Source organism: Saxophila tyrrhenica (assembly GCF_035928015.1).
Source record: "Saxophila tyrrhenica strain CCFEE 5935 chromosome Unknown scaffold_17, whole genome shotgun sequence".
Classification (NCBI taxonomy): Eukaryota; Fungi; Ascomycota; class Dothideomycetes; order Mycosphaerellales; family Extremaceae; genus Saxophila; species Saxophila tyrrhenica.
In genome coordinates, this window is record NW_027041749.1 from 269,492 (window position 1) to 290,757 (window position 21,266).

General features: G+C 55.6%; 5 protein-coding genes across 5 annotated transcripts; 2 read left to right on the forward strand and 3 right to left on the reverse strand.

Annotated features, from left to right (window-relative positions):
* Nucleotides 1-3,903: 3,903 nt before the first annotated feature.
* On the reverse strand, nucleotides 3,904-6,225 carry LTR77_009260 (uncharacterized protein; the record flags this gene model as incomplete). Its single annotated transcript, XM_064806488.1, has 3 exons — nucleotides 3,904-4,289; nucleotides 4,336-5,658; nucleotides 5,715-6,225. The coding sequence occupies 3 exons, from the start codon at nucleotides 6,223-6,225 to the stop codon at nucleotides 3,904-3,906; spliced, it is 2,220 nt and encodes a 739-aa protein (XP_064655305.1).
* A 1,683-nt stretch (nucleotides 6,226-7,908) lies between these two features.
* On the reverse strand, nucleotides 7,909-10,552 carry LTR77_009261 (uncharacterized protein; the record flags this gene model as incomplete). Its single annotated transcript, XM_064806489.1, has 2 exons — nucleotides 7,909-10,491; nucleotides 10,538-10,552. 2 exons carry the CDS (start codon nucleotides 10,550-10,552, stop codon nucleotides 7,909-7,911), a joined length of 2,598 nt encoding a protein of 865 aa, XP_064655306.1.
* A 953-nt stretch (nucleotides 10,553-11,505) lies between these two features.
* On the reverse strand, nucleotides 11,506-13,636 carry LTR77_009262 (uncharacterized protein; the record flags this gene model as incomplete). The annotated part of the gene is made up of 4 exons (XM_064806490.1): nucleotides 11,506-12,009; nucleotides 12,060-12,829; nucleotides 12,886-13,423; nucleotides 13,502-13,636. The coding sequence occupies 4 exons, from the start codon at nucleotides 13,634-13,636 to the stop codon at nucleotides 11,506-11,508; spliced, it is 1,947 nt and encodes a 648-aa protein (XP_064655307.1).
* A 2,322-nt stretch (nucleotides 13,637-15,958) lies between these two features.
* LTR77_009263 (uncharacterized protein) lies at nucleotides 15,959-17,532 on the forward strand (the record flags this gene model as incomplete). Its single annotated transcript, XM_064806491.1, has 2 exons — nucleotides 15,959-16,103; nucleotides 16,598-17,532. 2 exons carry the CDS (start codon nucleotides 15,959-15,961, stop codon nucleotides 17,530-17,532), a joined length of 1,080 nt encoding a protein of 359 aa, XP_064655308.1.
* A 1,311-nt stretch (nucleotides 17,533-18,843) lies between these two features.
* LTR77_009264 (uncharacterized protein) lies at nucleotides 18,844-21,189 on the forward strand (the record flags this gene model as incomplete). The annotated part of the gene is made up of 2 exons (XM_064806492.1): nucleotides 18,844-18,924; nucleotides 18,949-21,189. The coding sequence occupies 2 exons, from the start codon at nucleotides 18,844-18,846 to the stop codon at nucleotides 21,187-21,189; spliced, it is 2,322 nt and encodes a 773-aa protein (XP_064655309.1).
* Between the last annotated feature and the right edge of the window lie 77 nt (nucleotides 21,190-21,266).

Here is a 21,266-nt window from a genome sequence, read left to right on the forward strand (position 1 = left end):
CATCAGACGACGCGGCGGCAAATCATTGACGCTCTAGCTTGAGTGTCTAGGCGAACAGCTGCAGCGTCTGCAGTGTAATCTTTTGACCATCCGCCTTCTTCGAAAACAGCGGCAGTCTCGCAGCGTATCTTGTGCTTATGTTTGTCTCAGCATCCACCAATGCATCATAGCACCACCCACTGCATCTTGGATCCAATGCTGGTCAAGCGTCGTCTCATATCTTCTCCAGCGAGGTCTGGCCATCATTGCGCATTCTCCAGCTCTTCGCCGTCGACTCCAGATAAGTTCATCATCATTTTAGCTTTTCCAGATACCATACTGATGGTATAGAGTGTAGAGTAGATGGAAAGATTCATCTGGTGAGGTCTGAAGTCGGGACGGAAAGTGGAGTCGTCCCGCTTGGATCTTACGGTGAGCTTTCCATCTTTACCACCCACGCCCCTTCCAACGGTAAGGTCTCTCCATATCACTCTCAGTACCTCCTCTCTTTTACTTTGAATATGTGTTATGGGCTAGCGAGTTGTCTGCTTCGTTTCGAGGATCGTAATTTGCCGCTTCGTTTGTCGGTACGCTTCCATCGTTGGCGATCCGTACAGTCGAGCTTCTTGGCGTACACTCTGGCCGGGGTCTTTGGAAGCAAGACAAGATGAGACTGCAAGGACATCGCCAGTGCTTCTAAGTCCGATGAACATGGCATGAGAAACCGGTGGTCATGTTCCAGCCTTCCAAAACTGCCTTTGCCGAAGAAGAACAGCTCGCAAGGCTCCAGACCCCTGGGGGGCGGCACAAGCATTGCTATCACGACCCGAGAACATGGTATTCTGCCGAAGCAGTGCATGTGTCTGAAATCGACGAGCTGGTTTCAATCCATTCTCATTGAGACAGCGGCTGCCATGCTTCCTTGGCAGTGCTGACGGGGTTGTAGCATGGACTGGTGGCCGCCTCCTGTTTCTTCTGCGATGCACATGCCTTCGATCGAAGCAGCACAATTGGGAACATGGTCTAGTTCTGGGAACATGCTGTATGCCAGCGCCTCCTGCCGCTGTGGCGGCAACATGCGGTGAGCGATCGTGACACTCCAGTCATTCTTCCATGCCTTCTCTTACTGGGTATCGCGAAGCCCGTGTCCATCTGATGGCAAAGCAAGACTTTTGAGCCTCTTCTGAGTTCAAGCATGCCGGAGTCGAACGAGTCTCTTATTCAGTGGCCTATCGCACGACCGCAGCCTCTCTTGGCTGCTCCTGCGCAAGGTGTGGCTTGTCGGTCGGGCGTCTGCTTGGGGATGCTTGCCTCTCAGGGCTTGCTGGCGTGTCGCCGCGGGACCAGCAATGGTGACGCAGTCTTCACGGATGAATGCGCCTGCCGATGTCTACGTGCAGCGCGGAGCTGGTCTGTCGACTGTCTGCTGTCGGTGCTTGCCGCTTTGAGTACTCTGGCGCGTTCATGCACGAGCAGGAGGAACGGATGGCCAGCCGTGGCGCAGTGTTCCTGCTAATGCTTTTGCGCCTGATGGAGGTCGCTCGCCGGCTCTCTGTGGGAGTTGCTCGCTGCTTCAGGCTTCTTGATATGTCGCCGCTCGAGAAGGCTCGATGGGTCGGTTGCTGCGATGGCGCCTAGCACCTCTGTTTCTGTTCCATCGCTCGAGCCGCGCGCCCGCTGTAAGGTTTGTTGAGGCGCCGAGGTGCTCTGGCGCGTTGCCTGTAGCTCTTCCGGTGCCGTTGCTGGGCGGTTAAAGCGTTCTACATGTTGTAGAGACCATGAAGGGGGTATTTTGCGTGCAAATCATCGGCAGGGAGGTGGGTGTTGCTGTTGGAGCGTTTTCACGGTGTTTACCTGATGCAGAGACTTGCAATATGGCTATTTTTAAGGATGAAGTTGGCGGCGGAGCCCGGGCAAGTCGGTCGGGACGCTTCTGCACGGCCTGCACATTCACAACGGTATCACGCAGGGCCATTTACTCGGCTGATATGCTATACACAGGTACAGAAGCATGTGCGTCTGCTTCTTCGTTATTCCCTACCGACCATGCCTCCAATCTGACCTGTCACGAGCTCTTTCGAGGGATGGCACGGCGGTGAGAGGCAAGCGAACACCAGGGCGCACGTGCGAGCTTCACTTCATGTGTTGACCGGCTGTGAAAGGGCTGTGATACGCAAGTGAGGCTTCGGTGAAGCATGCGCGAATGGCACAAACCGCGCCTGATGCCTTCACCTCGTCGTTGAGATCGTTGGACACTTGTGCTGGGGAGTGAAGAACATCTGGTGGTGATTGTGAAGGTGCTGAAGCATGTTTGAGGCCATCCTGGTGGTTTGCGCGGAGGTGCAGTGAATGCAGAAGCAAGGGGGGTTGGGCGCATGCCAGGGCAGACTCAATCAACAACGGCAGCAGCGGGAAGTACTTGACAGCGCCTTGATCACAACACCTCCAAGTACCACCACGAGCTATGAGGGAATATGAACAGTTTGCCAGAGCAGACAGACAAGATTTTCGAACGTCGCAGACAGGGTGGCGAAGGAGGACTAAGGTTGAGGCGCGAGACCGATATCGATATGCTCTAACGACCTCGAAGAAGCCGCGACGAGCACTACTGCGCCTGCTAACAAAGCATATAAACATGTTCTCCTATGCAGGTCGACCTGGAAAGTTCGACTCGACGGCGAAGAGAATCACATCAGCACCTACACAATCTTGGAAGACATACCGCCACTGGGTTACCAGCGACAACATCAACGAGTTACGGATGAGCCTCTGCAAGCAACATGCTCGACTGTGAAGGCGATCGGAGACCATGAGAAACTTGGGAAGGACATCTATGGCACACCATTGGTTGGTGAACGAGGTCGAGGCAAGACTTGGGCAAGGAACTCGCAATCGAGCTACAACAAAAATCATCGACGCCGCGACAGCAGAAGAAAAGTATGTACACGCTCGTCCCGCAGACATCAACAGACTTACGCCTGCATCAGCTGAATCGACAAGGAGGTCGGGAGCATGGTGACCGGAGCGATGAACGCACTATACGCAGGCATATATCACATCTGCACCGCGAACCGCGTACTCCTAGAACACGTAGGAACGCTTCAGCTACAGCGGGTCAACGTATAGATCCCTCTGGCCGAGTCTGGTTGGGCTGTGAATATATTTGGGTAAATCCTAGCAGGCACCATGTCGGCGGGGGCGACTCACGCTGAAAGAAATGCAGCGAAAACTTTGCGTCTGTTCATGGCTCCTCGTGGACTGGCTCGTCACCTCACTTGAAGGAAGCCGCGGAAATCGGAAGGGATCAACGATGGAACACGAGCGGTGGTCTGAGAGATGATGAAGATGCTTGATTGGGGAAACGGGAAAACTAGCAAGTTGGAGACGTTTGTGCCGTAGAATGCGGCCCGGATATAAGGAGCAGTATGTCAGTGATGCCGGTGGGCGGCTGCCATATTGGGCAAAGCTGTAAGTGCGTTGGTACATCAAGCGGTCCAAGGACCAGCCCGTGGTGAGAGACGTTCTGTGTCGAGAGTTGAGGAGGCTTGTGGTGTGTAAGTCTGCTTTGCTATTTGTGCTGTGCTGCTCGATGCTTTCTGCATGGTGTGCATGTATGCCATGCCTTTATGCTATGCTTTCCTCCCATGCTATGCTTTCCTCCCATGCTACTCCCACCTCCCATGCTGTGCCCACCTCGCTTTGCGAGCAAGAAAAACCCAAGAAAAAAGACCGCTCCAGGCTCGTGTGCCTTCATGCCGGCACGCGCACATCTTCAGAGCTGTAATGCCTCTATACTGACATCTGTTGTACGGCCAAGCATTGCCACCCTTGATTGCTCCCGAACACCACGCTGAACACAATCCTAGCCCGCCGTCGCCATGCCCGTCCGCCATCACACGCTCACCGTTCCGATGCTCGACCTGATCAATGATGAACAGTCCATTGAGTCTCCTCCGCACCTCCGATTATGTCTCGATACTGGAACTCTTCGAGCTCATCGAAATCAGTCTCAAAAGGCGCTCCACCCTCTGCGACATACCGATCTCCGAACGCGCCGCCTGAGTCCTGCGCACCTCCCACCGCCTCCCCCGTGTTGAGACTGAAGCTACCATTGAGCGGACCAGTTGAGTTTGCACGCCGATAGCTTTCGTACAAGCTGGGTCCCGCATGACTGCTGCCGTTGGACAAACCTGAAGAACCGCCGAAGCTGGACGCAGCCCCGTATTCTGCTGGAGCGGCGTAGCTTGACGGACTGTTGAAGATGAAGGGGGTGCCTGAAGGGGTGCGGTAGGCCGGAGGTGCGGCGAATCCTGAAAACTCCGCTGTTTCCAGATGGACGGCCGTTCCTTGATGGACCTTGGGTGAGAGAGTTGAAGAGATTCTGTGATTGTTCGACCCGAAAGACGCCCTGCACACCACCTGTGAAGCTCTCGCTGGGAGGACGGAATCCGTATGACTGATTACCTCCGGACTGGGCACCATAAACCGCTTGTCTGTCACCGGACCCAACCATGCCGTTGGCGCTGAGACCATGCTGAGGGTGCACGAACTCCAAATCCTGCCGATACGATGGCTGTTGCACCTGCTGAGAAGGGTGTGAGACACTTGTGGTCCTGCGTCGCGTGCTCCGGAAGCCCTCTTCAGTCTCAAGGTCATACGAGCTGTCCGTCGGATGGGCCCGCTTTCTTCCTGTGCTGCCCACTACAGACCCTCCTGGTTGAGTCGACACCCCTCCAAACGATGCTGGCTCAAACGGCGGGTCGACACGACGGGATTGAGTTCCGCATACGGCGGGGTCGATGTTCTGGTCCGCTGCGATGTCCGACGACTGGACCCGCTTTCCCGTTGCTCGAAGGAGAACCGAACCCTCATCGCCCTGCCGAGCCTGCAAGCCCTTAGCCAGTTCCAGGTTGTCTTTCTTCTTCTTGTTACCGCCCAGGTTTCTGGTCTTCTGATTTGAGGCTTCGCTTGGGTTTCTCGCCAGCTTATCGATGCTGACGCCCTTCGCCAGATCGCTCTTGCATAGCGGATCATGCCGGACGACCTCGATCATCTTCTGTACTCGAGCCAGACAAGTCAAAGTGAAGTCCGGCTTGAAGCCTCTGGGATCCTGCAAGGCGACCTTGGCAATACCGAACTCGTGGATGGCCACAGCTGTGCTGACTGCGACCATTACGTGCGCTTGCACCATCTTGATGCCGTCTTCCGACCCCAGCTTTTCGGCAAGGGTCTTCATGCACCTGTTGAGGGCTTTGATCTCGCCTTCGCCCGCGCCTGGTGGAAGTGGGGCGGGAGGATCACAGACTGCCCCCAACAGCCGCAAGCACAGCTCATCGTAGTATGGGCCTTTCGCAAGCGTCCAGTCGTCATCTTCTGCCTTGACTTTGACTTGCATACAGTCCTTTACCGGTGGCTGGATCGCGTACTGCTGGGCTTCGTCCACCGAGGCGTACAGCAGATGATGTGCAGCCAGTCCGATGTCGATGGCGACGCGAGGCAGCGGAGTGACAACTTGCTTCTGGCTGCTTGCGTGCCCTTGCATGCCGTCTACTGGCGTGATTGGCGTACCGAGACCATCATCGTCACCGAGTTCGCCAAGGGACGGGCCAGTGCTGAAGGAGCTTCGTTTAGTGATGCTGGCGGACCAGCCTGTTGCTGGAGCGGCGGTGGAAGCGAGGTCTTGCGAACGCCTTTATACGTCTTCGGCTCCCTGGGAACCTTTGTCTCGTGTGTACCTTTCTCTTCGTTGAAGCACTTGGTACACCGAACGCCATCGTTGTTCCGGTTGATGGGGAGTGCGCGGAAGCAACTCTGGCACCTCGCTCTGATGGTTTTCTTGTCTTCACCGACGCGTGGCGGTACGATCATCGCGGAAGCGTGAGCTTGTGGCGTCAAGGGAGCTGCCATGAGGTATGGTTGAGGCAGCGGCCGCTCTACACCTGGCGGCTGTCCAGGCAGGTTGAGGGACCGCCACGCCATGAGCCTGTTAGTGATGCCAGCGCGGGCGAGTGGGCAGCTCGCGTACACCTCTGCGTTTGTGAGTACGTAAGGCTCGCCGTCGGCCATGTCGAGGGGGAAGGTTTGCGACCAGAAAGGGATTTCGGCAGGGTCGGTAGTTGACTGGAAGAGAGAGTGGCCAGGCGTGTTGAACTGTGTCTGACCGGCTTGGTCTGGCTGAGTACCAAAGACAGGCGTCGTCGTGGTCATGTCTGAACCGAAGCATGAGGCCGACATGGTGCGGAACATGGTGGTGGGACGCGGTAAGGCGTGTGGTATCGAGCGGTAAGTTTGAAGAGCTGCAGAAGCAGAAGGGGTGACTTGCGGTGGTTTGGGAAGTTTTGCAGGAGTGTGGTTTGTGTATAAGGTTTTGGACGCGTCTTGAAGCTCAGGGTCCGGATGGTCCGTTGCCAGGGGTCCCGGCTTACGGGCATGTGACGACCGGCGGCCGGGCTCGGACCGCTCATATCTCGCCAACGCGAACTAGTCTGTCGATGCCGTTACGGACAAGGTCGCCCTCAGGATGTACGAAGCTCCACCAATACTCGTCGCTCGAATCGAATGGGCGAGGTGCTCGAATCTCCAAGGACAAAGAAAGTGGCACCAAACCAAGAGGGCATTCTTCCAGACAAAGGGTATGATCAAACCGAGGCATGGCAAAGCGGATGTCAGCAGTCGAGCAGAGGTGGCTCCTCGACGTTATATCAGAGGACAAACGATCGACGTGTCTTACGTGGTTGCTCCGTTGGACGGCAATCACCGTGTCAAGCGGCTTGAGGCTACCACTGTGCATGTCGCCGGCATCCCGACTCGTCAAACGTGTAGGAATTGGGTCGGTAGATTGGTAGGTGACCTACCATCTGTTTGCCCGAACTGTTGGTCTTCATTGTTTCTGTCGGCCTGGCTGTGTTAATATATGAGAAAGTTTGCTATCATTCCGATGCAGCGTGAACAGTACGGACATCCAACGCATGACAGTGGCGAGCAATGCAACGTTGACTTTCAAGGTGGGTGTACTGCAGACATTCCAAGCAAAGTTGAAGTCCTTTTAGTTTTGCGCTGAGTAAGGTTGATCGGGACGCCACCCGAAAAGGAGAGCAAGATGCGCACCAACACCTCCCAAATTCTCCTTCCTGCTACAACATACCATCATCTTACGGCATCGAGTCTTCTTGTGCTCCATCTGAGCCTTCTGCCAGTCTGCCAGCCATCAACATCGATCATGGCTCACGCTGAAGTCTCCCGGCACTTCCTTCGCAATGACTTTCTCGCCGCCTGGATCACGGATTGCACGATTCTCATAGACCTCTGGGATCCCACAGCACGGAGCCGGCTTAGATGTCTGCCATGCACTTATAGCCGGAGAGTGAAGGCGGCGGCAACAGAGATGCGAGCGACATATTGCATCGAAGGCCGTTGACCTAGAATTGCCTCTCTGCCATATGAACGCAGCAATGGAGGACAAGGTCTGGTGTTGGCTTTGCACAACAGATATGCCGATGCAGGCTTGCCAAAACTGTACCGGAAGATGGTGATTATGGGAAAGTCCGAAGACGAGAAAGCATAGAAGTGTGGACATGAACGCAGCGAGTTGCTCATAAGTAAAAACTGATGTAAAATGAGGAAGATGGGTATGTCATGCGATTGGTTCTATCTATGCCATGCTTCCTGCTCAGGATCCCTCCGGAGAGGGTAAGTATGCTTCTCGTTGCTTCATGCCTTTATTCTCTTCGTGCGATGCTTTCCCAGCTCCGCTCCCCCTTTCTCCTCACTATGCATTAAAGGACACGCAAAATCTCAACGAAAGCGCCTTGTTGCGCAACAAAAAGCAATCCCAAACTCCCAGAACGCCATACTGACGATCTCAGTTGTCTCCCGCCTTCGCTCGCTGGCGCTCAAACTCTTGCCTTCCGACCCGTTTGACCTCCAATCTCACGGCTGTCCGAACGCCCATCCAGACGCACCCTCAACGGCCGACTGATTCAGGTACTCCTCGAAGTCCACGTCATCCATGGCGTTCGGGTCGTACTTGAAATCGCCAGAGGCATCTCCATCAGCGCCCGTACTGTCAGCAGTCTGCGGTCGCTGCTGCATGATGTCCTGATAGCCGTGGCCGTAGCAGGACCATGCAGAAGCATCTCCGAAAGCTCCCTGGTACGGCTGATCGATTGGAGGTCCTTGAGCATCTGGAGCCTCACTACGCGGCGCCTGACCGTAGGCATCTGCGACTGGAAAGTCCGTGAAGGAGCCGGCGCTGGCCTGGCCTTCTGCCGTTGTCGCAGCTTCCTCCGCTCGTCGCTCCTGCATGTGCCGATTGAGTGACGGCAACCAGCTGGCTTGGTCTGGAGCTGTTGTGACTGAATACGGAGCTGGACCGTATGCGGAGTTGTGGGTCGGGGTGTCGATGAAGGAGTCGCGCTGCTCCTGAAGGCGACGCTGAAGATCCGGCTGGCCGATCATCTGTCCGAAACCTTGGTCATGTGAGACCTTTGCACGAGGCAAAAACCGACCACCTTCAACCTCGTCCATATCTGGGCTGTCATCCTCACGGGCTCGCTTCGGACCGCGCTTGGGTCCGCGCTTGCCTGCCAGCTTCCGGACAGGGGCCTCCTCGTCTTGACAGGCCGCGGACTGCGCCCGACGACCTGGATTGCCCTCCACCAGAGCGGTCACTTCAGCTTCCATGCCAATCCGCTCCTCCTTGGTCGGCGGACGGTCATGCTCATCCGTGAACGACTGAACCCTCTTAGCCAACAACGAAGCAATCTTCTTCTTGTTGTTGGTGCGCTTGTTATTGTACTTCCGTTCCAGAACATCGCTTGGATTCCGCACCAACTCCTCCAGACTCTTGCCCTTGGCGAGATCCTCCTTAATCTGTGCGTGCTCCATCACCACCTCAATTATCTTCAGCACCCGCTGGTGGCACGTCAAGGTGCAGTCTGGTGTGAAGCCCCTCCCAGTCGCCGACTTGTCTGTCACGATCTTGGGCACGCCAAACTCGTGGAGGGCGACGGCGCTTTGAACCGCGACCATGATGCGAGCTTGCAGCATCTTCTTGCCTTCGAAGGTCTCGGTGGAGCGGCGTGCGTTGGCGAAGGCGTTACGTGCTTGGTCGTTGTCGAGGGATGGTGGGTGGCAGAAGGCGGAGAGGAGTTGGAGGCAGAGAGGGTGGAAGAGGGTGGTCTTGACAAGCAGCCAGTCGTCTGTGGGGAGGCCGAGCTTGTTGCAGTCCTGGGATGGGGGGTGGATGGTGTAATTGCGGGCTTCGGTTGCCGAGTCGTGGACCAGGGTGGTGGCGTACTGGCCGAAGTCGATCGCATCCATGCCTGGAGCCGCTGGCATGGTCTGGACTTGGGCAGCCTGAGATGGTGGCATCATAGAGGGGCCTGCCGACTTGCTACTCGCCTGCAGCCCTGCCGGGACCAAGTGCGGTAGTGTCTGTGATTGCTGGCCCTGCTGCACGACAGGAGTGGAGACCTCCGAATCCTGCTGAGCCTTTGATCCCTTTTTCGGCTTGGAGGGAGCTCCGTACTCCTTCTTGAAGCATTTGGTGCAGAATACGCCGTCGTTCTGCCCGTTGAGTACTAGGGCGCCGCTGCACTTGCCGCAAGTCGACCTCAGGGGTTTGCCGGCCGTATCTTTTTGCGCCGGTGCCAGCGCTGGCCTGCTCGGTGGAGTCGCTGTTGTCGCCGATGCCTGCGGTGCGGCAGCAGACGTCGGACGGGTGACGTGCGTGTCGGCTGAGGCGGGAGTTGTTGTGGAAGAAGACGATGGGTGAGGAGTGGTAGAGTAAGAGATGCCAGCCGGCGGTGGACCGTGTCCGGGTGAAGATGCTCTGGACGGCCCAGACTGCTGTGGTTGCGCCGCCATCTCGAGCTGCTTCGACCGGACCTGGTCGAGCCTCTGGAGCAGTTGCTTTTGGAGGGAAGGATGCTCTTTCCAGAGTTGCGCGTTGCTTCTGGTGGCGACCTGGCCCTGGTTGTCTCGGATGCGCGTGAGCTGCGACCAGAACGCGACCTCACTGCTGGGGCTTGGGTGGGGTTGCGGTTGCGGTGTCTTCTTCGAAGGCGTCTCATCCGCGGCGGCTTGCGAAAGGTGCGCGTCGCGGAATCGGCGCAGGGGGAGAGTGGTGGGTGGTGTGATCGGTGAAGCCTTGATGTTGTTCGCTTGAGAGAGCGCGGTGGTGGGTGGTGCAAGAGAAGTTGGAGCTTCAATCGCGTCTTGTTGTTCGGGGGACGAAAGAAGGGGGCTGGTAAGCTTGTTTACGCTCGGACCAGGTGCGTTTGGAAGCATGTGATTTTCGAGCGAGAAGTCCGGGACCGGCGTGTCGAGATCCGGGTTGGATGCGAGCCACCGCTCGAACTCTTCGCTTGGTGAGATGAGGGCGCCGTTCTCGTCGAAGAGAGAGGCGAAGGTTGCGGCGTCCATCTTGCCTGAGATGGTATGGGGAGGTGGTCTGGAGGGAGTGTTTGTTCTACGGAGGGGACGCTTGGTTGGTGACTTGGAAGGTTGCAGCTGGGATTACGGTAGGGTTCTGGAGACGAGAGAAGATGCAACTGACCACGAGAAGGTTCATTTTGAAGGCACCAGAAGAGTTCAAGTGTCGGGCTTCGAGAAGGTGTCGTACGTAAACGTCACTGAGACATTACGGAAGTCGGTCGAGGACAAAGAAAGCGATGTTCAATTGGACAATATATTGTTCGGAGGACTGAGATATCTCAGACGAGCCTCAATTGACTTGATGAGTGAGGCCGAGGGGTATACTGGGGCGATAATGTGTGGTATGGAAAACGAGGCTGACATGCTGTTACAGAGCCCGTCGCATCGTGAGGACTGCGGAGGAGCAGGATTAACTATGACCTGAAGCCATCAACAGAAGGGAGGCCTGTAAGTTCTTCTGTCCACTATATCTGTCCACTATGGTCCCCAGATCTATGTTTAAACAGAACGTGAGCCTATCAGCAATCGTGCTGAGTGATTATAACAGTCAGCAATCAACAGTACATCACAACGGGTCTGTTCGATGCATAACGACTTCCACCCTCAAGTAATCCTTCCTCAATGCTTTCTTCCATGGCACCAATCGTTAGTAACGCAACGCTGCAGCGCTGAAAAGGAAATGTGTCGCAGTTGGACGGCGTCTGCGGACAGCCGAGTGCTTACCACCTTGTCTGTAAGTTTGCTGTCATTTCAATCACAACGACGGAGATGAGGCGGGAAGTATGGTTTATTAAGTTCGCGGTGACTATGGAAGATGCTATCACAACTGTCCTAGCGAGGAGCAGTCCAGAAGGTGAGGTCCCGTCACTTTTGGGATGAGTAACGATCCCGAACTCACCCGAGACCAAACCGAGCAGCCCACAATCCCGAAATTCCGCCTTCTTTCGATCATCCTGCGCGTAGTGACTAGTGAGCCCCTCTGTCCTTTACCATATACTATGTAAGTCTGATGCCCTTTCCACGACGGTGAGCCATTTCTACGCCTTCTCACTCAAATACCGTGCTTCACCGTTTATCTTCGTAGCTCCATCACTTATCACTCCTCTTGCGGCGCTTCGCCGGCTTTCCTACCAAGACGATGATATCGCTCCTCATGTCATCGTCATCATCTTCCTCTAGGTATTCGTCGGCAAACTCGTCCTCGTCCTCGTCCTCCTCATCTTGGACCTCCACCTCTTGAGTAGTCTTCGGCCCTCGCTTTCGCTTCCCGCCCTTCGGCTCGACAATCCCGCTCTTCCGCTTGAGGTCCTCGAGCTCAGTGTAGGTCTCGTCTTTGGTAATTTTGCGGCGGCCGTTGCTCTTCAGTGATCCGACCTTCTTCTGCAGAACGTAAAGAGGGTTGCGCGCAAGGTCGTCGAGGTTCACCCCATCAAGGAAGTCCTTCGCAACAAGCTTGTTGCTTGCGATGACATGAACTATGTTCGCAATCCTGGCGCTGCACTTCTGGATGTGCAGAGGGCTTTGCGGCACATCCTTGTTCTGCTGCTTCGGTTTGGCGACGACCACGTCCAGAGTCTTTTGGCTCACCCCATACTTATGGATGTTCACCGCCTCTCGAACAACAAGAACGCCTAGGCATGGACAGCCTGCCTGGTCTCGGCGTCCTCCATCTTGCCTAGAGCCTTCGCATATGCCTCCTGCTGTTGCTTACGGTAGCGCTTCATTCCTTCAGCGCTCATCGTTTCGCAGCCTGCGGGGCTATGGTCCCACTGCGCCGTCACCGCGTGGAAAATTGCCTCGATATGACGCTGTTTCAGAGCGTCCACCTGGACCCAATCGTCGGACGCTTTGATCGTCACAGACTTCGCGTTGGCGATCTTGCGACTGGCGATGAACTCCCTGCAAGCCTGGGCGTTGATCAGGGAAGGGTGCGGCGCGTACTGGTATTGGCCTTGCCCTGCTGTGGTGTTCGGGCCGGGTTGAGCAGTCGGATGAGGCGCCAGGTTGGTTTGAGCCGGAGCAGGTTGGGTCGGAGCCGTTGTGAGCCCGTTGTTGTATGGAGATCGAGCTTGAGTTTGATGGAGATTGCCGCTCGAGCGCGTAGTCCGAGTGGCTTTGGGTGCAGATGAACGCAGATGGGGACCGATCTGGTTTGGTGTCTCAACCGCAAGGGTGTTGTTGTATGGGGAGGCGGCTTGTGTCGAGGGAGAGATGTTGCTGGGACGCGTGGCCTGGGTGATATTCTGCACGGGTGAGCGCAGACGAGCGTCGATGTGGTTACTGTCTTGATGAGGTACTGAGAGAGGACGCCTTGCTGACGCCTGTTGAGCATGCTCCCGTGGCTGTCCGAGACTCTGCTTTTGCATACGCTTTGCGCGCAAGACACTTTCGACCACCGCTGGACCTGACAGAACTGGATTCGCGAGATTGTTCCCACGCGACGTGTTGGTGCGAGCCTGGGCTGGATACCTGTGGGTGTGGACGGTCCTGATCGAGACTGGTGCATGTCGAACATGTCCGTGTGCAGATGCTGATCCGGGAATGGACGCACAAGTGGCTGCTGGTTCAAGTGTTCGAACCGTGGAGCCCTGCCCATCTGAGTGTGTCGCGTGCCGTACTGTCCGTTGCTTGTGTTGGCATAAGGGGTGGCGGATGGGTGATAGTTCATGCCAGGCGGTGGGTACAATGGGTCGACACAGACCACGTTTGGCATGTTCCAGTTGTTGAAGGACTGCCAGCGCCGAGGTGAAGAGGCGACTCGGTCAGGCAGAGCAGGTTGAGCGTGAGGGTCAGGCGCACCGCCGCTGGTGTGGTACGGGTTTGCGCCGAAGTGAAAAACGTCGGAGAGGTTTCCAGTGAGGTCAGGCGAATGGTAGTTGGGGAATTCTGAGTGGTGTGGCATCAGGGACTGCGCTGGGGCGCTCGTGGGATGGTACGTGTTCGACAGGTTGCCGGCAAGGTCGAGCGAGTAATCGTTGGAGCCGGTTTGGCCTGGCATCAGCGACTGCTGCGGTGCGTTCGTGCTGGAGGAGTGTTGGTTTGGGAGCATGGAATTTTAACTGACTTCGGTCCAGTTGTTGCTTACGCCTTGCAGTGGTGATCGCCTGGAGCCAGCGTCGCCGAACTGATCATCTTGGTCGTTCTGCGGCAGTGGACCGCTGACATACGGATCTAGCTCGAAGTCGGCTAGGTCGAGGAGAGAATTCTGATCGTCCGCCATCTTAGGTGAAGTGTCACTACTATGGCAGCGACGAAGGTTGGAAGTCAGAATCCTTGAGGGCCCTGGTGGTAGTGATCCGCACGGCGCTTCGTAGAGAAAAGTGCAGGTTGCTGAACGATAGTATTACTTCCGCGCAGCAGAAGTCAGGTTCGATGAGGTACGATGGAAGGCATCGTAGAAGGGGGAAGGTGATGTTGTGTTGGTGAAAAGTTTGGTTGTAGAGACAGGATGCTTCGAGGCGGTAAGTATTGTTAGATTATCCGCGACCTCACTTGGAGTTGTTTACGGTCATATGACAGGGGGCCCGGGCCAAGTCCCAATGTGGCAGGCACAGCAACCGCATGTCACGTCTTGGGCGCCTGAGCGCGCAACACGGCTTGACGGCGACATCCCAGCCTGTATACGGGCTGAGAACAGAATATACGGTAAATTGGCAAGTCGCGCGAATACGGGACGACCGCATCGCGAACATGATCGATCAATATAGCGGACTACTAGGCATGCCACGGTTGCAACGAGAAAGACGAAAAATCAAGGTTGGATGCACTTCTGCGACGTTGGAGAGCGTGCGCTTCTCGAACCTGCATAAAAGAACAAACCACTGCCTTTGTCTGCCGCTCAAAGAGGCAAAGCCGACTAGACGCTGTTCGAGATGAAATGCGTGCTGCGAGCTCCAGCTTCGACGCCCACTTCTAAGACGGCCGCGACCATGGACACCAGACTGAGATTTGACGGCCATGGTGGAAGGATAGGAGGCGATGAGCATCTTGCTTCCCTTCGTTACGGGCCCAGTGTTCGGAAGCCGCCAGCCTATACAACCAGTCCGGGCGGCAGTCCCCACATACGAAGACCGGTCTGCTGCGTATTATATGGGCGATCAACAACGACACGCTCGAATTCGGCCACAAGGTGGAAGGTTTCGCCATCGCTCACTCTTTTGGATCTAGCTGGGGATGATTCCCTATCGATCTGTTCATTCTTGCTTGAAGGGTTTGGGATCCGAGAGCATCCAAGGACATGCCTGGTCGGTCGAACGACTGCCCAGGGACTGGAATCTACAATTGGACAGATAGTGCAGGAGTGTATCGGTACTCCATACCAGACTTTCGAAGCATTGGCCCTGGAACTTCTTTGAACAATGCTAGGAAGGAAAGAAAAGAACAAAGGACGATTGTTGCAGGATGTTTACGATGCATCGCCGGATCCGACACGTGTACTGTATAACTTCGACAATGGACATCTACCTTGCAGTCTATTGCCACTGTAGTGATCCCACTACAGACCAAACGCCTACAATGCCAAGCACAACGGTCTTCCCGATGGGCTAGCGAGGTAAAGCATTGATTCGTCTAGAGTGTTTCGGGGAGCGAAGTCTTGCAGGGCTCCTTGGAACCACGTTTCTATTGTTTATGGTGGTGCAGCGAATCTCATTCGAGTCCTCAAGAGTGAGTTCCCTATATATGTGAGATTCGGTAGGGTAGTACTGTCGATAATGTGCCTTCCTAGAATATGTCTTCAAGAAAGCCGGGCTGCCGTATAGTGACGGGGTAAGGCATTCCGCCCTATAACGTGCATACTGAAAACACAGCTAGCTGCTTTTTTGTCTTGCATAACGATGCTTGCTTGCTCGCTTCGTCTTGGGCTGTTGCTCAATCCAGACGACTACACTTGAGAGAAGAGTCTACATGATTTTAAATTTCAAGAGCATTTATCATCAATTTATATCTACCGTGATGAGACCCTTTGCTACGGGCTGTGTCAATTCTCATACTATGCTGTCTATCAGAAATATGTATAAGCTGTCTTGCAATGAGGCCGGCAGCTTCGCCTGTAACGGTATCGGTAGCCTCCTGCGTTTGTCGCGGATTACTGCTAGGTTTATACAGCCAGCGAGGACGTTACTATGCTTCCAGATCCTTAATGATGCCCCTCGTCTTCTGGAGATGCAACTCTTACGGCTACTTCCCGTCTGGGTGATTGTGGCCCGTGCGCTCAGCGCCCGTATCAACGCGACTCATGTTCCCATGCCGACCACTAACCCTCCAACCTTCTTCTTTACATATCACCACAACCTCTCCGAAAGACTTCCCAAGCAAACCGCAGATTCAGAGCGACTCGACCTTGGCAGAATCCTGACCGAAAGGCTCGCTGCAACGGTCCAGTGTGTACAAGGGACGTCACTCCTCGACTTGAACTCTGTTCATCAAACTGCTTTGCTACCAGGCGCGGTATTCAGCAAAGCGACTGGGGGCGCGTCCAAACACAGGCACTGCTCGCGCAACGCTGCTAGCATTGGTCAACGCGACCACCCGTTCGCTGATCATGGCGTACAACTTCTGGTCTCAGCCATCAAAGAACGATGGAGCTCAGCTCCAGTATCAGGCCATAGAAGGTGCGGGTCCGGAGTACCCGTCACCTGAGGGCTCGCGCACGATCAAACCAGAGCTACCCGCTCACACCACCGGCGGTGGGAAGCCTAGACAGTTCTCTCGGAGACCCCAACAACTATCCGGTTCACCCACGTCCTTGAGCGAGGAGTCGCTCACGCATCATCTGGAAGGCCAACCCGCGAGCAAGTCATCTTACTTCCGTCACCCTGTGATGCACTTTCAACATCATGACTCACAGATCTCTTCTGAAGACGCAGACATGATGTTTCCAGGCTTGCTGCATCCGCAAACATCCCAAAACCTGATTTATCGCGACGCGCCTTGCCACAGCCGACCGTCCAACAGGCCACGCTGCCCCAAGGCTTCTTCTCTACGCATTCGCTTTTCCCGTCGAACGCCTCGCACAGCCCAGTCGGACCTCTTTGCTCTGATCCAACTCCAGCTGCATACCCATATCTGATTCACCAAAGCTCAGCACGGCCACCATTCATCGAAAGCCCAACCCATGGTAATCAACTCCCAAAGTACTAGCTGCGTACCACATCAGCAGCAGATGCTCGTCTTCACGCAGAACGTCGCGAAAAGCTATGCATCGACGGTCAGGACGACGTAGGGACCGTGAATACGGATGCTTCTGCAGTCTGGGTTTCTGCCATCGTGGCGGCAATCTGCACCAAAACGTATGCGGGCCCGCCTGGGAAGAAGAAGAGCAGTTCAGAGGAGCAGCTGACCGACCAGGAAACTGCATGGTGGGAGCGATGGCAGCAGAAATCGCAGGTGGACGTCAAGACGCACGAGACATCTGATGATGACTTCATGAATACGGTGGAGTTCAAGGCCTGGGAGGTCTTCCAGAGCGCTGTGGACACTTCCCACGCTGGATGCTTGAAGGGTTACGTCCGCAATCGCCCTGATCTGAGGCTCAAGTGCTCGGAGCGGATCCTTGGGATGATCGACGGGTTGGAGAAGTACCCCATCATCCGCTCTTCCGCGCTCAAGAACCTCAACTATGCGAAGTACGCCGCCAATCCTGATGCATTTGCCAACCGCAAGGTGGTCAGCTGCTGGAACAACTGGAACAAGATGTCGTCCGATCAGCAGCAGACGTTCTTCGACAAGTTCCGGCAAGACGCGACACCCGCAGTACAATCGGCTATGATGGCGCCATCTTTGATCAGAGATACCGCTGGAGGCTCGGGAGTAAAGCGGGTTGCGGTGGAAGGGTCGGAGGAGTCTTCAAGGAAACGGAGGATGCTTGATATGAGCGAGAAAAGGAGCCTTCGCCTTCCGCAAGACAGCGGTGTCTCTCGTGGTGGCATGGAAAGCGAGTTCCTCAAAGATAGCGAGCTCGCCGCTGCCGGCATCGGGAAGCAAGACCTGACACCGGCGCCAACCTGGGACGACTTGCTCTTCCTCGCAGCAGTTGCACGGTCAGGGAAATATGAGAGCGCCAGACGCCCCAACCAAGCATTTTCCGGCGCCTTCGGACGGAGTCGCGCCATCTAACCCGCCGACGGTAGAGACCCCCGGTACGCAAGTTTTAGCAACATTTGCGGTGCCAGCACCCAGGCCCACAATAGGCATCGCAGCCTGGCTACCTTTTTCGCTCGAGGAAGAAAGTATGCTGGATGAGTTGCTGATGTAAGAAGCTGCTTGGAGAAGCAGGAAGATCTCTCAGGGAGCTTTTGTACCACAACGCCTAGGTGCTGCCTTGTGAGAATGGATTCCATTCTGTGCAACAAGAGCTCTGATGAGAGGGTCTGATAAGGGGGAGAAGGCAAGCACCCAATGTCGACATGGCAGCTTGCGCAGCAGGATTCCGGATCTGCGGTCAACGAACAGAGGCGGCCAAGGTGCAGGATGGGATTGTGATATAATATTACAGCGGGAGCGTACTTGCTGCAAAGTGCCAGGCCTTCGAGATCGCTATGTGGGCTGCTTTAATTTGCTTGATGGAGCGATGGTTTTGAGGCGGCCAGGAAAATGTCTGTCGAATAGAAAACTGTAATGACTTTGAATCCCAAGGCGGTGTCTAGCGCTAGACCTGTATGATGTCGACAAAGAAAATAGACGCATTCGGCCTGCACTTCTCTTCGCGATCTCCCTGACCACTCTGTTTTTCATTGGTAATTTCTTGAACCGCCAGTCTCCCTTGCACCTGATGCAATAACAGAAGCAGGGGTCCGCACAACTAGAAGCTAGTGGCGACCTGTTCTAGCTCATCTCGACCCAACCCAATGTGCCATTGCTCGTCGCCACGCAGCAATAGCCGGTAACAATTCGTCAAATCGAGATCTGCCTGCAAGATCTGCGACATAAGAGCAAGTATTTGGCCGAGTGTGTTAGCTTTGCCAACGTTCTTGGTAGTTCTTTTACAGTCAAACCTGCCTTAGGCGGTCTCGGACCGGACGCTGTTGGGCCTTGTATTTAGTTTGCCGGCCTGCAGGCACGATACTCATACTAAACACCTGCTTCATGATTACTTCGTATGAGGAGAGTACTGCTGGACCTCCTACCTTTAGTATTCTTGACGGTCTCCACGTATAACTCAGTTGTGGAAAGTATATTCCTTGCCTGCAAGGCATCATCCCTCTCCCTTTGTCTGCCCACAATGCTGCACCTACATTTTTTGCCCCCCTACCAAGTATCTGGGGTTGAAGCAGAGTGGTATTCACTCCACTCACATGCAAAACGCGCTAGTGCGCGGGAGCTTCCGCCCCACCCTAAACGGAAGTAGCAACAAGTTGGCCGGACCACGATCCTCACTTTCTCAAACGCCAACCTACCCCCTTCACTCGACAACAATCTCAACTTTTGATGGACCCGTACCAAACCACCATCGTTGACACCGCACCGCCTGCATCTCTTGACGAGAGTCATTACAAGTTCCATCACGCGGTATGTCGTCTGTGATGTCGCCAGCAAGGTGAGGAGCAGCCACTAACAGTGACAGCAGCACTTCGCAACACGCGCAAACTCACGCCATCGCTCACCATCATGGGGGGCTTCGGTGTGATGTCACTGCCACATAGCATGCAAAACCCGCCGATGTCGAAGAAGCCACTCCGACCGACCACGTCGCTGCTCGACAACGGCGCACACCGCAACCACCGCAAGGTCGACCGTGCAGTGGACCCGACATTGACAGACTTCGCAGAAGGGGCCGACCTTCCCGTCCCTCCTGCTGACCAGGGTAATGGCGGTCTTGGATATGACACCTCAACCGACACCGGCCTGGCCAACCACGACTTTGACTTCGATATTGACCAGTTCAACGAATTCTTCCGTCCGCAAGCTCAACAGTGGATCCACGACGCAAACTCCCACGTCGCCTCCGGCGATCTCCACGAAGCTCAGCATGAGTTCACCTCCAACAATTTCCCTGGCCACCAGTCAGTTCAAGACCCTTCGCAGATGACGTACCGCGGAATCATGACTGCGGAACAGTTGCATAGTATGCAGATGCAGTCGCCCTACTCCGTGACCATTCCAACAGGACTCCAGCAAAACTACGGCAGTCAGCCATCCTCAGGAGGCATTTACGTCGCTCACCAATTTGGACAGCATGTCCATCACGTCTACCAACCGTATGGTGCCTATGGTGGCGAGCCTGACTGGATGGCACGGCCCAACTCGGGCTCCGTTCAAACAGATCCACTATCAGGTCGCGACTTCCAGCATACGCGACAGCAGTATGAGTTCGGCGGTCAGCCCTCCCTAGCATGGAGCCACAACTCCGCGTACAACATCTCCCAGGCGACTCCGGACGATAACTTTCAGGCGACGCCGGGCGCGCAAAGTAGCCTAAGCGATCTCAACTTCGGCCAGTCGTACCACCCGCAAGGCACGGCGAACATGGGCACAAAAGGCCACGGCCACGGCCACGGCCACGGCCAACGTGGTGCTCCTGTCGGCTTCGGGGCGTATGGTCAGATCCCAAAGCGTCATGACTCCACGAAGGACCCATACGCGAAAGCGAAATCCGTGAACTCACTCGCTCCGCCATCTCCTACGAACGCGTCTGTCTCAGGCACCGCGCTGGCAAAAGCGGCCGTGACAGACCTCCTCCGTCCAAATCGGACCATCGCGACCTTGCCGGCTGGTAACTTCCAGATCAACCGGACTTCACTGGCGGATGCCAAAGCACTCGTCCTCCGCCGTGCGCCCTTCACCATTACCGACGACGATGTCAACGATGTGGAAGCTGATCCAACACCGTACGTTCGGGAACTGATGCGCGCCGTGATGCACACCGGAGATTTCAAGACCGAGCCAGAGACCATCTGCCTCAAGAAGGACCAGGCTCTTGCGGTGGACTGGACCGAAACTCAAAGCAAGTTCAATCGGAAGGTGCGCACAATCCTGAAGATGCCTTTTATCACGGCCGAAGTTCAGGCTCGCGCGGAGATGATTGTGCACGCTGCCATTACGCTCCACCGAGACGGGCATCGCCTGCTCTCCGTCAAGGTCGAGAAGGCTCTCAAATGTTCCCAGCGCCTAGGGAGAACCATCCAGATTCTTACAGACTTCCCGACCATCAGGTACGACGTCCTCTCGGACGCTGAACACTTCGAGCCACTGATCTCTGCTCCATCTGGGTTCGTCAACCGGAAGGAGAGCAACTGGCGCGGCAACTTCCGGAAACCCGGCAAGGGCCAGAAGAAGGAAGAAGATGATGATGACGACGAGGTCGAGGGAGGAATTGCGGATGCTGATTCACTGGTGCCGCAACTTGAGAAGGCAAGATACACTCGCAGGTTTACCGTTGAGGAGCGAGGCGCGATGAGGGTCCTGTTGAAGGGTGGCGAGCTCCCTCCGACCCCCACTCCGACTCAAGAGATTGCGCCGGCCGGTCCAAAGAAGTCGAAGAAGTCAAAGAAGAGGCCTGCGAACGCTACGTTCGAGCCATCAACCCAGGTCAAGCGCGCCAGGCGCAGCAAGCGGATCGCATCTCGCGAGCCAGCGGAGGAGCAGAACGGTGTCGAGAGTGGTGACGATACAGAGTCCGTAGCAGATGCCAATGGCGAGGTCGGGGCCGGGATGTACCGTGAGGCTACTGAGGTCGAGTCCGAAGAGTATGTGACGGAGTTCGGGAAGCAGAGGAGGTTGAGAGCTGCCAAGAAGGCGGGCAGACCCAAGCCTCATCCTGTGCCTCGCAAATGACAGATCAAAACTGACCGTGGACTCCTATCACCATACCAGCGGAAAGGTTGTAGACAACGACCTTTCCACGTCGCGAT